The 13735-nt window shown below is 38.1% G+C and overlaps 1 protein-coding gene across 1 annotated transcript in view; it reads right to left on the bottom strand.

The window, feature by feature from the left end:
* Positions 1–449: 449 nt before the first annotated feature.
* LOC124138942 (DENN domain-containing protein 11-like) overlaps positions 450–13735 on the bottom strand; it is a 28855-nt gene continuing 15569 nt past the window's right edge. Inside the window, exons 5-9 of the mRNA XM_046505857.2 lie at positions 12792–12930; positions 11306–11431; positions 9675–9825; positions 8254–8322; positions 450–6831 (exon numbers count right to left, since the gene is read on the bottom strand). Of these exons, the coding sequence (XP_046361813.1) occupies positions 6633–6831; positions 8254–8322; positions 9675–9825; positions 11306–11431; positions 12792–12930 (684 nt within the window). The 3' untranslated portion in view covers positions 450–6632. The remainder of the gene's footprint in view (positions 6832–8253; positions 8323–9674; positions 9826–11305; positions 11432–12791; positions 12931–13735) is intronic.

Genomic DNA, 13735 nt, shown 5'->3' with positions numbered 1-13735 from the left:
CATATAACTGTATTCTACGCAATGTGGCACTTTGTCATACCTATTTGTGTATGGTGTAATTATCATATTAAACAAGGTCCACAAAGTTGGGGATAGACAATTTCTTTCTTTTTCAACAGTTTGAAGCATAATTATTTTTTTCAAGAATTTTTGTTACAATTTCTTTTTTTAGATAAAATCCAAAACTATTCCAACTTCACATAAACCTATCAAACTGAAGTTTTCAAAATCTCTCATCAAGATGGCTACGATTCTTAATTTTTCAAAATGGCTGCTACAATTGACAATAAAAGTCCCCACAGCAGAGGATGAACAACCATGACTCTCAAACTACTGGGTTTAAAAATGGAAGTGTGAGGATGGGTGATTTCAAGAACATTCCAGATACACTACACTGATATCATATAGCTTTGTTGCATATCACACATAAAAAAACACAGATGACAAGAATATTTTGATCAATTTTATTCTTGAGATAAAACTCACAAGTTGATAAAGATGTCTGCATAATGAGCCGAGCATGACATTAACAGTTTCCATCAGATACATGTAGCATGAATGCATACACAGGGACATCCTTGCAGTGTGCATCAACAGGCAGCACTCAATACAATACTCACTGCAAGAAGTGTTATGAAATGTTTATTTTCATAATCATACTGAAGTAAAGAATCCGACCTCTATTAACCTATCATGACTCGTTTTGTTGACTGACTACATGCTAAATGAAAGATCAACTAAAATATATATAGCATAATAAATACATTTGTTGATATGCCCACGACATAGTCTGTATGATTGCTCATCTCAGGTCAAACTTTTGGAAGCAAAAAAAAATAATTTGACTTAATATCATCCCGTCTGGTATATAAGTACATATATATCAACTAAGGGTGATGTAGTGATTGACAGATGTAGATAGTCGTCACTCACCTATCAGTTGTATATTTCGAATGTTTGTCTGTATAGATTAGACATGTGACACTGACAGGGATCACTTCTTGGATTCCATCTACATGGGTGGGTGAGAGTTTGATTGGGTATCGGAGTAACATCAGGGGGGTGGGATAGGGAAATAAGAAAGGGGGAGAAGAGAGAAAGGAGAGGTATGGTGTTTTAATGCCATGGACATTTTGATTGATCAAATTGTCTGCAGGCCCTATCAACTGTTCTTGAAGACTTCATTGACAGATGGCTGATATTGTCCCTTCTTAAATAGAAACAGGGATTAATTTGTAAAATGTATTTGTAAACTAAATGTTTGATCTGTACACTTATGTTTTATCTACCATTTTGATAAAACACAGTGTGTTTTGTTACATTGAACTGGTAATGTTGTGGCAATGACGGATCAGAATAACATCATGGTCAGCAACGCGTGTCAGGATTTCATCACATGGAAACTCTGTTCCTCTCCACAGTATAATAAATAAAACATATATACAATGATATTTATACAAAATAAACACAAATCTTATTACAACATGAATTCATGAGAAGTAGAGGGAAATATCAACAGGTTTACCAGATAATATCATGTTACCATGGCTACCATCAACACCAATGATAGTTGTTCAAAATCCTGGTTAAAAGACAAACCATAATCTGAGACATAAAAAAAAAACCTCTTAGAATTTATTTTGCTTGAAAATTCACTTGTATTAATACCAACAAATGTTTCAATAATAAACAATTAACATGTCAAGATGCCTCAAATTGATAAAATCCAAAATACCAGGACAACAGTTATGGGAGCAAGCTACACAGATTCATGTGAGCAAGATAAGTAAAAAAAGTAACATAGTTTTTAAGTTTAATATCAAACGTAAATTGAATGTTAGCCGGAAAAAAAATTGTTCTCAATACAAATATAATTGTGTTTAACAAGTATCAATGAGTTGAAATATCAATTATTACATATTTAACTTCGACAACAACCCTTATTACATGTTTTATGTTGCGTTGGCTGTCATGAACAAGCCTAACACCACTGTGATGTACTAGACAATCACACTGTCACTTTCTACTTTCATGACCCCAGTCAAAGATACGGACATCAAAGGGGCATAACTCTGATAACTACATGTATAGAACACTATTTACAACAGTTTAATTAATTCCAATACTTGAACCAAACATTTGGCTTTTTTCAAAGTAATGACCAGTTCATGATTAAACATGTTTTTAAGGGTGTTAAAACATATATTTGAGAGGAGAGCCAAACTGGGATTAAATGAAGCAAATTTACACTTACCTTTTTCCAGGTCATATTTCCCCACTAGGTTAATATTACTTCATAAAATATATTAAATATGTTAATATTGATATGACCTGAAACTTCAGTTCTGAAAAGTGATAAATTGTTACTAATTCACAGTGGAAAGGATATAGATTCAATGCAGAAGTCACCAGAAAATTATTTTTCAGACTAAAGATCCAGGCTTTGGAGGCTGTATGACTAGCACATCAAACACAACATGAAGACTGACATTGCTAGAACCTGTAGGGTCGGACTACAAGAGGCTTAAGGTACACACAAGAAACTGTTGATGAAAGCAAATCAATGATGTAAAGGTGAACTGTACAATTGATCATGTTGATACTGTGAACAAAAAAGAGGTATGCGGTACATGTGTATTATAGATCTCAAAATAAATTTATACATATGAACACACACATCTCATACTGACCCCAAGCAAAGTTGTTTTGTCTTGTTATGCAAGATCTATAGGGTAGGCGCAAATCTTCCAAGAAAAGTAAAACAAGAAAGTGATTCCAACTATGCTTATTGTAGACGATCTTGGTATAGCAGAAAATCTGTATGAGAAACTGGTATCTCTCTGTATTGTCTGATAAGCATGGAATAAGGAGCGCTGAACTAACCAAAGGGATGTTTAGACACAGATGCTAATACCAAGATATGTTCATTGTGTTTGAGACTGTACTTGAAGCACCCAACATATATACACCAACTTGGTCATCCCATCACAACAACAAATAACAGGTTGTGTGGTGACATCAACACATCGTCACAGTTATCACCAACAGTTTGGGCAAATGTAACTGTGATCAAAGGAACATATGGACAATGGAAAAACTACTCATTATTATAAGTATATGGATTTTACTTACAAAACAAACCACTTCTCAAGACAGACCGGGACAGCTTGATGCATATTGAAGACCAACCTCAAGCATTTTTCTCTTCCAAAAATGCTGTACATCTATTATGGGGAATGAAAATATGGAGATATTTCAGTTTGCATAAAAGAACTGAACTGCAGGCAGAGTTTGAAATAATTTAAAAACCCAACAAGACATTCAGGCAGGTGACCCAAAATTGTTGCCACTGTACATTTCGGACTCTAAGCATCTCTTCCATTTTGTGTTTGCTCAGAGTCAACCTTAAAATAATGAACATTTACATAAAAAATTCAACTAAAACTAATGAAATAATAATTAAATTCACATGCCAAGACCTTCATTTCTTTGTTTATTAAAAATACATTGAACTTAACATGAGAAAGTTGAGCAATGTCGAACCACAACATCATGTGGCTTTATCCTTTAAAAACAAAGGTCGAAAACAGCTGTTATGTGACAAGGGGGAAATCTCCATCAATTAAGAGATAACCTGCAAAACTTGCAAACAGGTTCAAAACAAAATATGCTGGAGTTACGAAATATTTCTTTGTTCTTCAAATGAACCCAGCAGCTGATTCAGTAGTTTACAATACATAAACTGATCCACTTTGATGATAAGTAGTCCTTCTTTTACCGGTAACAGTGTATTCAAGGGGTACATTTACTTGCAAAATCTTTATTAGAAAAAGACGCCAAGTGTAAAGGAACTTTTCAGTTGTCCTATATCCTTATTTACTATATATCAGAATAGTTTGCTGATAACTTTCATTTTAATGACATGAAGGAAAATACCGATAACAAACAATTATTTTCTTGTGACACCTAATAGACTTTCCCCATTTTTTATTTGACACTTAAATACATTTGTTTTCCATTTGTCATTTGACACTTACAGTTTTAGTCCATTTTCATTTGACACTAAATAGATTTTTCCCTGTTTTCATTTGCTACAATGTATATTTAATGTGATGAACAAGCTTGTCAAAGTATTTATGCCTACGGGACTTGGGCATCAGAGAATAGTAAGTTTTCCCCTGGTACACACATTCAGACATGGGTGAAAACCATTTCTGGCAGCAACCGTTAGACAAGACAAAGCATGATTCAGCAGCATTAGATGGAAGGTTGCTGGAGACAAAAATGATTTTCAAAATATCAATGTCCCTCAGTTTTGAAATTAACGTGACAGAAATTGCCATGTACATGCATCAGTGTCACAGCTGGTGGAATGTGTTTTATCTACAGGTGAGAGTATATGTACATGATAAATACAGATATTGCACATGAAACAGGCATCACTACCTAAATGACTCACGGCTCACAAGATAACAAACCATTTCATACTCAAGTCACTCCATATCAGAAAAGCTTAAAGTAGCTACAAAAGTTGCCCCCTGCCCTCATCTCCATCATGCAATCACACGGTGGATCATATCTTGAAAGGACTATCTGGCCCTGATAGCTGATTAGCTAACTTCCTAAAATACCTCTTCCTGCACTAATAAACATACATGCAAACTAGCATTTTACTTCTACTTTTCAAGAATCATTCTCGACTTTTCAAAAGACAAAGCTGCCAAAAGTGCTTCAGCTCACCTTGGAAATGAAAAACTGGGCAACATGTGTCCCCTCCCCAGATATATATTTATTACCTGACCTCAGCTAAATGGTCCCTTGACCTCAGATATCCAATACCTGACCCATCAGGTAAAAGGTTAATTGCCCTGTAAGTACTGCCAGCCCTCTGAAGATCTACACCAGGTAATTCACAAGTGACTGACTGTGAATCACTGTTTCAGCCAAATAACACAGCCTTTCAACACTGCAGCCTCACAGTGTAGACTCAAACAGTTTGCCCCACTGCAAAAAATTAACTCACAAACTCAACTCAACTGGCCTTTTGACAAGATTTTACCCATTACCCATGTGATTATAGTTACAAAGTCAACTAGCCCCACACCAAGTATCTTAACTATCAAAACAAATTTGTTATAGGAATGTTTACACTATGTTTCACCATCACCTGTGAATCCACGCAGGGTAATGGCTTCTGTTCTTAATATCCTGTTGAAATGAGGCTATCTTTTGAGTCAAATGACCCGTATTATCATGGGACTTGAAGCAATGTGGAGAACAGATACAGCAAGGCTATGGCACACTTTGCTCATGGTGTCAAGCAAAAAAACACTTAGTGATGTACACTGAGTGTCCACTGACCACTCCTGTTTTCCTCTCACTTGAACCAGGCCATAGCTTGATTGGTTTAACCATATGTTTTCCTTATGGCGGAGGAACGTAATATATACACACCAATGAAGTATTAATACTGCACACACAGTTGGCTAGGTTCAGGACTGGTGTTCACATGGAACAGCCAGAAGATGGTTTTACTGAAATGTGAGCTCTAGACACAGACAGGATGCAAAACAGTGTGATTTTGTAAGTAGTCAGACAAAAATGCTTTTGCAGAAACACCATGGTTCATTCATTGCTACAATTCCCAGCAACTGTAGGATAACTCTAGTATGAAACAGTCTGCACTATATCAGCTGTTTGTTGAAGAATTGTGAACACATCACATGTCATGTTAGACACAAATACCTGCTACAACTGCCTTGTCCGTGACAACATTGTCACGATGCAGTCATGTTTGGTTCTCTACTGGAATACATGATATGTGAAACTGACGTCTTTATAAGACAACATGTGGACACATTGTTTAAAGCTAATGAAAGTAGCGGGAGGTATTTGCCATCATTAACAAGTGTAGCAACTTGGAGAAACATTGACAAACCTGGACTTCTTCACAACATATGATTGAAAGATATGCATGGTGTATTACTTTCAAAGCGATCATATCAAGAAACAAGAATTAAAAATAATTATTTTGACATATCATTATACTTTTCAAGAATTTTGTTAAAAACATCATATCATGACAGTCGTTTTGTTACATGTACCATATCACGAAGGATGTTTAGTTTTGTTATGTTACCCATGTTTAGGGAATGATAAAATGTTTATGTTCCCCCCAAAAGAATTTTGTATAATGTAGCATAGGCGTCCATATTGCATTATGTATAACAGCTCTATGTATCCTCACTGCTTTTCCTTTTCAGCTGTACAAGTTACTCTCTCTGAAAGTTCCCCGTTTTGTTTCTTGATGAAAGACTACACATACAGACTGGCTGCGCGCTTCAAACATGGTTTCTACGAGTATCATGAAATATTTCACTGAATTGTTTTATGAATCATCCATATTCTTGCCCTTGCAATGACCGCTCTGAAAATAGAATTCCCGCATAGAGGCTAACATTTGATCAGTATAAATCTTCATTAGGGCCATACTGTGTTTATAACAGGCCCCTAATATGCATAAACAGCATAATCAAATATTTAAGTTCCTTTCAAAAAGTGGCAGCACCTTATTACATCATGGCTGAAAGAAATGTAACTCTAGCACAGGGAGGGTGTGTTGTGGAGACCCACTATTTCGGACAGCAGGGGTTATCGACCATTAACACAACATCTATCCCATAATGCTCAACCAGCTCCATGAGGAACGTGCGGTCACCGACAGGGTCAAGGCCCATGCTTTTCATGTGGTCAGAGGTCAACTGGCGATCTTGTGAACATGAGATGTCCAGAAGGGTTTGGAAGAGCCTGTCGTTGAGCTCTGTGAAGAAACTGTAAAAAAACAAAAGTTACTGTAAGTGCGAGGGAGCACACTCCACCACAAGCACCCAGGGATAGATTGGTAGCTGTCTGCAAGCCTGAGTCAGTGTGTCTGATGTTTAAGGTATCCTGAGGGCTAGTAGCAGGGCTTGTTGGAGTGTCCTTCTAAATAACCACTACATATTTCTATTGCTGCATAAGGCAGGGCTAGATTTAAGGAATTTGATTTACTTTTCACCATGTGCATGTTGACATGAAAACAAGGTTGCCCCACAAGAAACAGGGTTGCACCACAAGAAACAGGGTTGCACCACAAGAAACAAGGTTGCACCACAAGAAACAAGGTTGCACCACAAGAAACAGGGTTGCACCACAAGAAACAGGGTTGCACCACAAGAAACAAGGTTGCACCCTGGTCCCATAAATGTATCCCCCAAAATAAAATCTCAGATGTCTGACTGTGTCATCATTTATAGTACAGTTACTAGTTACAATACTCATGTGGCAATGTTATCAATGGCATAATGCATAATTATCATTAGTAGGATAATCTAAATATCATGACATGAAAGGCAACTTCAGTGATAGATGAGGCTACAGTACAGTACAGTACATGATCTTGAAGTACCCGCAGATTAATGACGTCAAGCTCAAGAAAAGCATGACAAATTGCACATACCACAGGAATTAGTGTTGTGGTATGGTAAATAAAGCTTAGATATAATGAGTGTTCAAAGATAGATTTTGTGGTTTAGTCAAGATACAAAATTGAAATTTGTTGATGAGCACTTGGTTGCATTTTTCAATAAAAGGTTGCACTTGTGTGTGTTATATATAGCTACGTCAAGCCCTGCAATGTTAATACATTTGCAATGTCTGGTTAAGAAATCTTGAATGAATTTATAAGATCTGCTTTAGGAATAAACTTCACCATTGAGTCTAAGACCAAATTCATTGAGCAATATTTTTATCATCATTTAGAGCATAAGTACAGTTAAACCCTGTTGTGTCCAACTCAGTCTGGTCCCAGCAAACTCTCAAATTAGCCTGGATGTACTGAATTCTGGTTGTTTTTAACTTAATTTATAGTCCCAAGAGTCCCAATATAAGTAAAATTTACCCTGATAAATCAACTCAATTTCAAAAACAAACTTAGCTCAAACATAATATCGTGAAACATGAAAGACAAGAAGCATAACATGCACGATGTTCTCGCTTTCTGTTGTGTGAAGGCTCTGTCACACAGTAAGAAGGTCAAGTCAGGTGTGTCAAACTTCGGATCAGACAATATTTCTCTGCTCCCCATCAGTTTGTGACAATGGAGTTCAACTGTATTCAATATGATGTGATAAATTACATTGTCAAAAGAATATCCTATGGTTAGTGTTATGTTCAGGGCTACAGACATGGAGAGTTTTTACAGTGTACACTTACTTTGAGAAGAACTCCTCTTCATCAATCACCTGCTCGCCTGCCTCTTGTAGGGAGAATATGTAGGAGGATCTGTAGCACAAGCAGAACTATAGACGGAGCCACAACATACACGATGTGTCTTACATCACACATCAGTAGGTACATGGAAGGACCAAACATCAAAATTTACTAGTTCCTTAAGGTTTGAATAGCTGCACACTGATGACTTACCACTTTTGTGAAACCGGGATTTGAACCCATGATCACAGGTTTCTGGCACAACCAAGGGATGCAACCCTTCTCTACAGAGTGGAATGTGTGTGTCAAGGGTATGTTCACATACAACTAAGAACTGACTTGTTTATCAATTACAGGGTTGATAATGAAGTATTGTAGTTCTGGCCAACCTGCACTTTACCCTCTCTAAGTGTGCCCACCTCTACAGCTGAACCGTGAAGATCCAGGGTAGAACAGGTCTTCAGCAACCCATTCTTGCCAAAAGAGGTGACTAACAGGATTGGGTGGTCAGACTCGCTGACTTGGTTGATGCATGTCATCGTATCCCAATCCTGAGTGCGGCGGTAAACAACAACAACAACAACAACCAAACAAACAAAAACCTCTACAGCTGGCTTCCACTGACGTGTAGCTTCTACCACATCAGAGGATGTTTCCACTTTTGTTGCAAGTAAAACAATTATTGATATTTCCATTCATCTTCCTGAGGCAAGAGAGTAAACTGAGTATTCAAGTCCAGTTTCCACCCTTGCCGAACTAGGCTGGTATTATGGAGTTACATTTTGGCTGGACTAACAAGTCTATGCATAGTCCAATCAAAATCACGCAACGAAATCAAAATCCGGTTTGTAAAGTGTCATGCAGATTTCGGTCGATTGCAGGATTTACAATGCATGTACACCGCTAACTCGTTGTCAACAGATATTTTCCAAATCTCTTCATGTTTTTAATCAAGATGCTCTTCACGATGTAAGACCTGTTTTATCACAATATAGGTGTTGATTATCGATCAGATTGTCTTGACAGGGCGTTTGAAACAAATGCAAGTGATACGAGAGGTGGAATCTGATTGGCCCATAGGAGAGGCTTAGAAGGATCATAACTGGTAATAACCACTGGTTGCGCTACGATCGAGCCCATGAATTTCAGCCTAGTTCGGCAAGGGCGGAAACTGGACTTTTAAAGTCAGTTAACTCACTTGCCTCGGGAAGATGAGGACATTGGGCCTCTCATGTAAAAAGGTTATCCTCTATCACTGTCTTTGACATTTCATTTGAGACTGAAGGTATGTAGGATCCAAACACATATTACATTTGAAAATACACATGAACATTTCTGTCACAATGCCTGAGGTAACAAAATATCAACTACATTTTTACATTTGTCATCATTAACAAACTTGTATCTGTTTCAACAATGCTTACCTTTGATTGTTGAGTTTGGCATATTTTTCTCTGTCAGCATCGCTGATCTTAAGTAGGTCTTTAAGTGCCGGTGTGTGTGCCCTGACCAGCTGGTTGTCTATGTACACATCATATAGATGGGTCTTGCTCTCAAATATCTTCTCTGTAGTGCCTGCACAATTGTGAAAGACAGGAGGCTATTAACTCAAATATACTGTTTCACAATGCATAGTTACCTTCAACAGACAGGGGCGGGTTTGCTTTATCTTACTTTATCTTACAATAAAACAGTTCACAGAGAATAAACCATCCGGAGCACAGTTGTATCATACAATAAAACACTGCCCATCATGGCTTATTCTCCTTGCACTGTCTTATTGAATAATAAACAATGACCAAACTTTGTTATTTCTTACATGAGATATCAATATTATTTACAGCCACTTTGTAAAATTAACAAGCTTTAAAAGTATTTAAATAACTCCTTGAATACAATCTGATCTCGGCAATGTCAGACAAGTCCATTTTATGAAAAGGTGGGTTTCATTTAACAGTAAAAAGAGGAAAGGTGCTAAGTGGATAATTGCCGGCCATTATTTGTACCTTTTCTCTCATCATAGCTTGCTTACTGTTGGATGCTATCATTCAGCCAATGTGTTTATCTAAGGTTAACAACTCACTGCCCTCTCAAAAATAGCATTGTTCAACTGATGAAGTCATCAAGTTGTGAGCATATGTTAAAATCTCCAGAAATTAGGTCATTTTAGAAGATAACTTTATCGTGAAACATAAGATAGCTACCCAATAAACTGCAATGAACAGTGAAGAACATCGATGTAGCTGGGCAACACAGATAAACCTGATGGCCAAACGATCGCATCCAAAAGTGAAAAGGGTAAAGGTAATCTATGGGAGATTGCAAGAATATGCGGGAAATACACGCCTCATAAAATGGACTTGTCCAACATTGCTGAGGCCAGATTCTATTGAGGGAGTCATCATTATTTAAATACAAGTAAATAGTTTCAAAGCTTTAACATTTCATCACCATTCTCAAAGAGGATGTACATGATGTTGGTATCTCATATAAGAAATAAACGACTCGTGGTCGTTGTTTATCTTACAACAAAACACTACCGGGTGAATAAAACACTTAGGGCTGTGCCCCTCATGGTTTATTCCCCCTGCAGTGTTTTATTGTACGATAAAAAACGACCACGAGTCGTTTATTTCTTAAATAAAGCAACTTGTTCTTCATGGTTCTTTGTGATTTATCATGTTGGTATCTTATATAGTACAATTTACACACTCAATACATGCTCTAAACACATTAAACCATCACACACTAATGCTAAATACTCAAGTCACATGCTACAGTGAGTGAGTGAGTGAGTGAGTATGGTTTTACGCCGCTTTTACCGATATTCCAGCAATATCACGGCGGGGGACACCATAAATGGGCTTCACACATTGTACCCATGTCTGGAATCGAACCCGGGTCTTCGGCGTGACGAGCCAACGCTTTAACCACTAGGCTACCCGACCGCCCACATGCTACAGTGCATACTAGCAGAGTGTTTCTCTGCTTGTCTGGACAATACACTGTGTCACTGTGTGACTTATACTCGGGGAACAGTGGTACACATACTTACATGCTATATATGTAATTTCGTTCTCCAAAGCCTCGATGTCAGCTACATTGACATAGAAGTGGGGCCGGATGTCATGCCGCGTAAGGCCTTGTATATTGTGGTTACCAAGGCAACAAGCACAGTACACTGAAACAGTTCATTTGATATCTAAGACATAACCCAAGTCAACATTATACAAGTAATTACTTTTGACAAGATCAGTTATGCCAAAACCAGGACCTGAGGAACTGGCCGCCGAGGAGGTCTGACTGGACAGAGGCCACAGACTGCTGAATGGGTCGGTCCTCGGGTCCTTGTTTTTGCATAATTTACTTCATCAAGAGTAATCATTTGTTTTATTATACTGAAATTCACTTTAAAGTTTAGGAATCCTTTAAACCATCTTCTGGTTCATTACAGTAACTTCGCTGCGAACAATGAAATTCTAGTAACAGACGCCATCTTGTTTTCTAGCAGACAAGTCAATACTCATCGCGTGACAGGTCAATACTGATCATGAGACGAGTCAATATTCGAGGTCAGTGTCAGTCACATGGTTTGGGGGTCAACATTTAAATCTATTGTTTTGGTACGGATTAACCAATAGAATTGCAAAATTCTTAATAGAGGTATAACAGTATAAAATGTATTTCTTCACCTGTTCAGTGTTATATTTCATAAGACAGAACATAACAACCTGTCACAGGACATGACATCATAACTACATATCTTGTGTGTGTGTGTGTGTGTGTCATAATGAGTTATGATTAATTCAGTGACCTGTGTTAGAGTAGGTACCCAGCACTCTTATTGTCATAAGGGACATTGTGACTGTACTTCGTGGTCAGGTATGGTAATTTGGTAGGTTATCATACCGCGACGGGTGGCACACTGATCATGTCAACTACTGATTTGTCTTGGAATTACTTACAGGAATAATTCTGACTCTGGCTTTAAACAACAAACGAACATAGTAAATTAATTTCTTTGAAAGCATGAAACAGTTGAGGATGCACATAATCTTTCTTTCTTTGTTTGTTTGTTGTTCGTTCATTCATTCATTCTTCAATATTGCACGTGCCCTGTGGTTCCAACATAGGAACCCAGGAGCTAATGCTGCCCACAATAGTGTTGGTTTGTTTGTTGTTTTAACGCCGCACTCAGCAATATTCCAGCTATATGATGGCGGTCTGTAAATAATCAAGTCTGGACATGACAATCCAGTGATTGATATCATGAGCATCGATCCACGCAATTGGGATCGATGACATGCATCAACAAAGTCAGCGAGCCTGACCACCCGATCCCGTTAGTTGCCGCTTACAACAAGCATAGTCACCTTTTACGGCAAGCAGTGGTTGCTGAAGACCTATTCCACCCCGGATCTTCACGGGCCCCACAATAGTGTACTACAATGGCAATGCGTACATAAAGTGGTGATGCTCAGTGCTCAGGGTCTAGTCCTCTGTTTTGTTTGGTCTTGATTCAGTTATTTACAAGCTCTCACCTCTGTAACACACGACCCCGATGGGAGGAGGAGAGAAGAAGAGGATGCGCTTTTGGAGTAGGGCGAACTTCCACAGCGTGTATATTTGTTCCCCGAAGAACTTGATGAACTGGGAGAAACAGCCAGCTGGGTGGGTGATCTGGAAGGGAGGAGACAGAGACTGAGACTATTTCTCAAGTCACTGAGAATCACTGAAAGGAATAATGTTTCCCTTACCTTTTAGCTGAGAATTAAAATTGGTTCAAGGGGGGCAACTCATTTCAAAATACAAATTTCAATTCTCAGACTCCAGAAAATGTATATGGTGCAAGGTGGCCATTAGGAACACAATGCTGAGAGAGACTGCCAGATACAGATGGTAAGATGTGCAAAGTTGTGTCCCGAAGGTGACAGAAACCTATTATCAAAACTTCCAATGATTATTATGATTATGATTCTCCTGTAGTTATTAGTCATAAATGTCGAAGACCTTTATCACGACCTCCAATATTAGCTCATACACTCTGATATAACCAAAATGCAGCTCAAAATGACTTAAAACCCAAATGACTCACTCATGTGTGGAGTGCTAAATTCTGCTACTGTAACAGAATCTACAATGGAACCAGTAGTGGTTACAATCCTGGACAGACTGGGCACTGGATCACCAGTATTGTTTGTTTATTTGCACTCAGCAATATTCCTGCTATATGATGGCGGTCTGTAAATAATCGAGTATGGACCAGATAATCCAGTGATTGACATCATGAACATTGATCTACGCAATTGGGATTCGATGACATGCATCAACCATGTCAGCGAGTCTGACCACCTGATGCTGTTAGTCACCTCTTATGACAAGCATAGTCGCCTCTTACAACAAGCATGGGTTGCTGAAGACCTGTACCCGGATCTTCATGGGTCGGATCACCAGTAGCTGACACTTGTCTTCAGCTTGGGGTGGT

This window comes from Haliotis rufescens, unplaced genomic scaffold (genome assembly GCF_023055435.1).
Source record: "Haliotis rufescens isolate VD_foot unplaced genomic scaffold, xgHalRufe1.0.p SCAF_19, whole genome shotgun sequence".
Classification (NCBI taxonomy): domain Eukaryota; kingdom Metazoa; phylum Mollusca; class Gastropoda; order Lepetellida; family Haliotidae; genus Haliotis; species Haliotis rufescens.
This window is presented reverse-complemented; position numbering and strand designations above follow the sequence as displayed.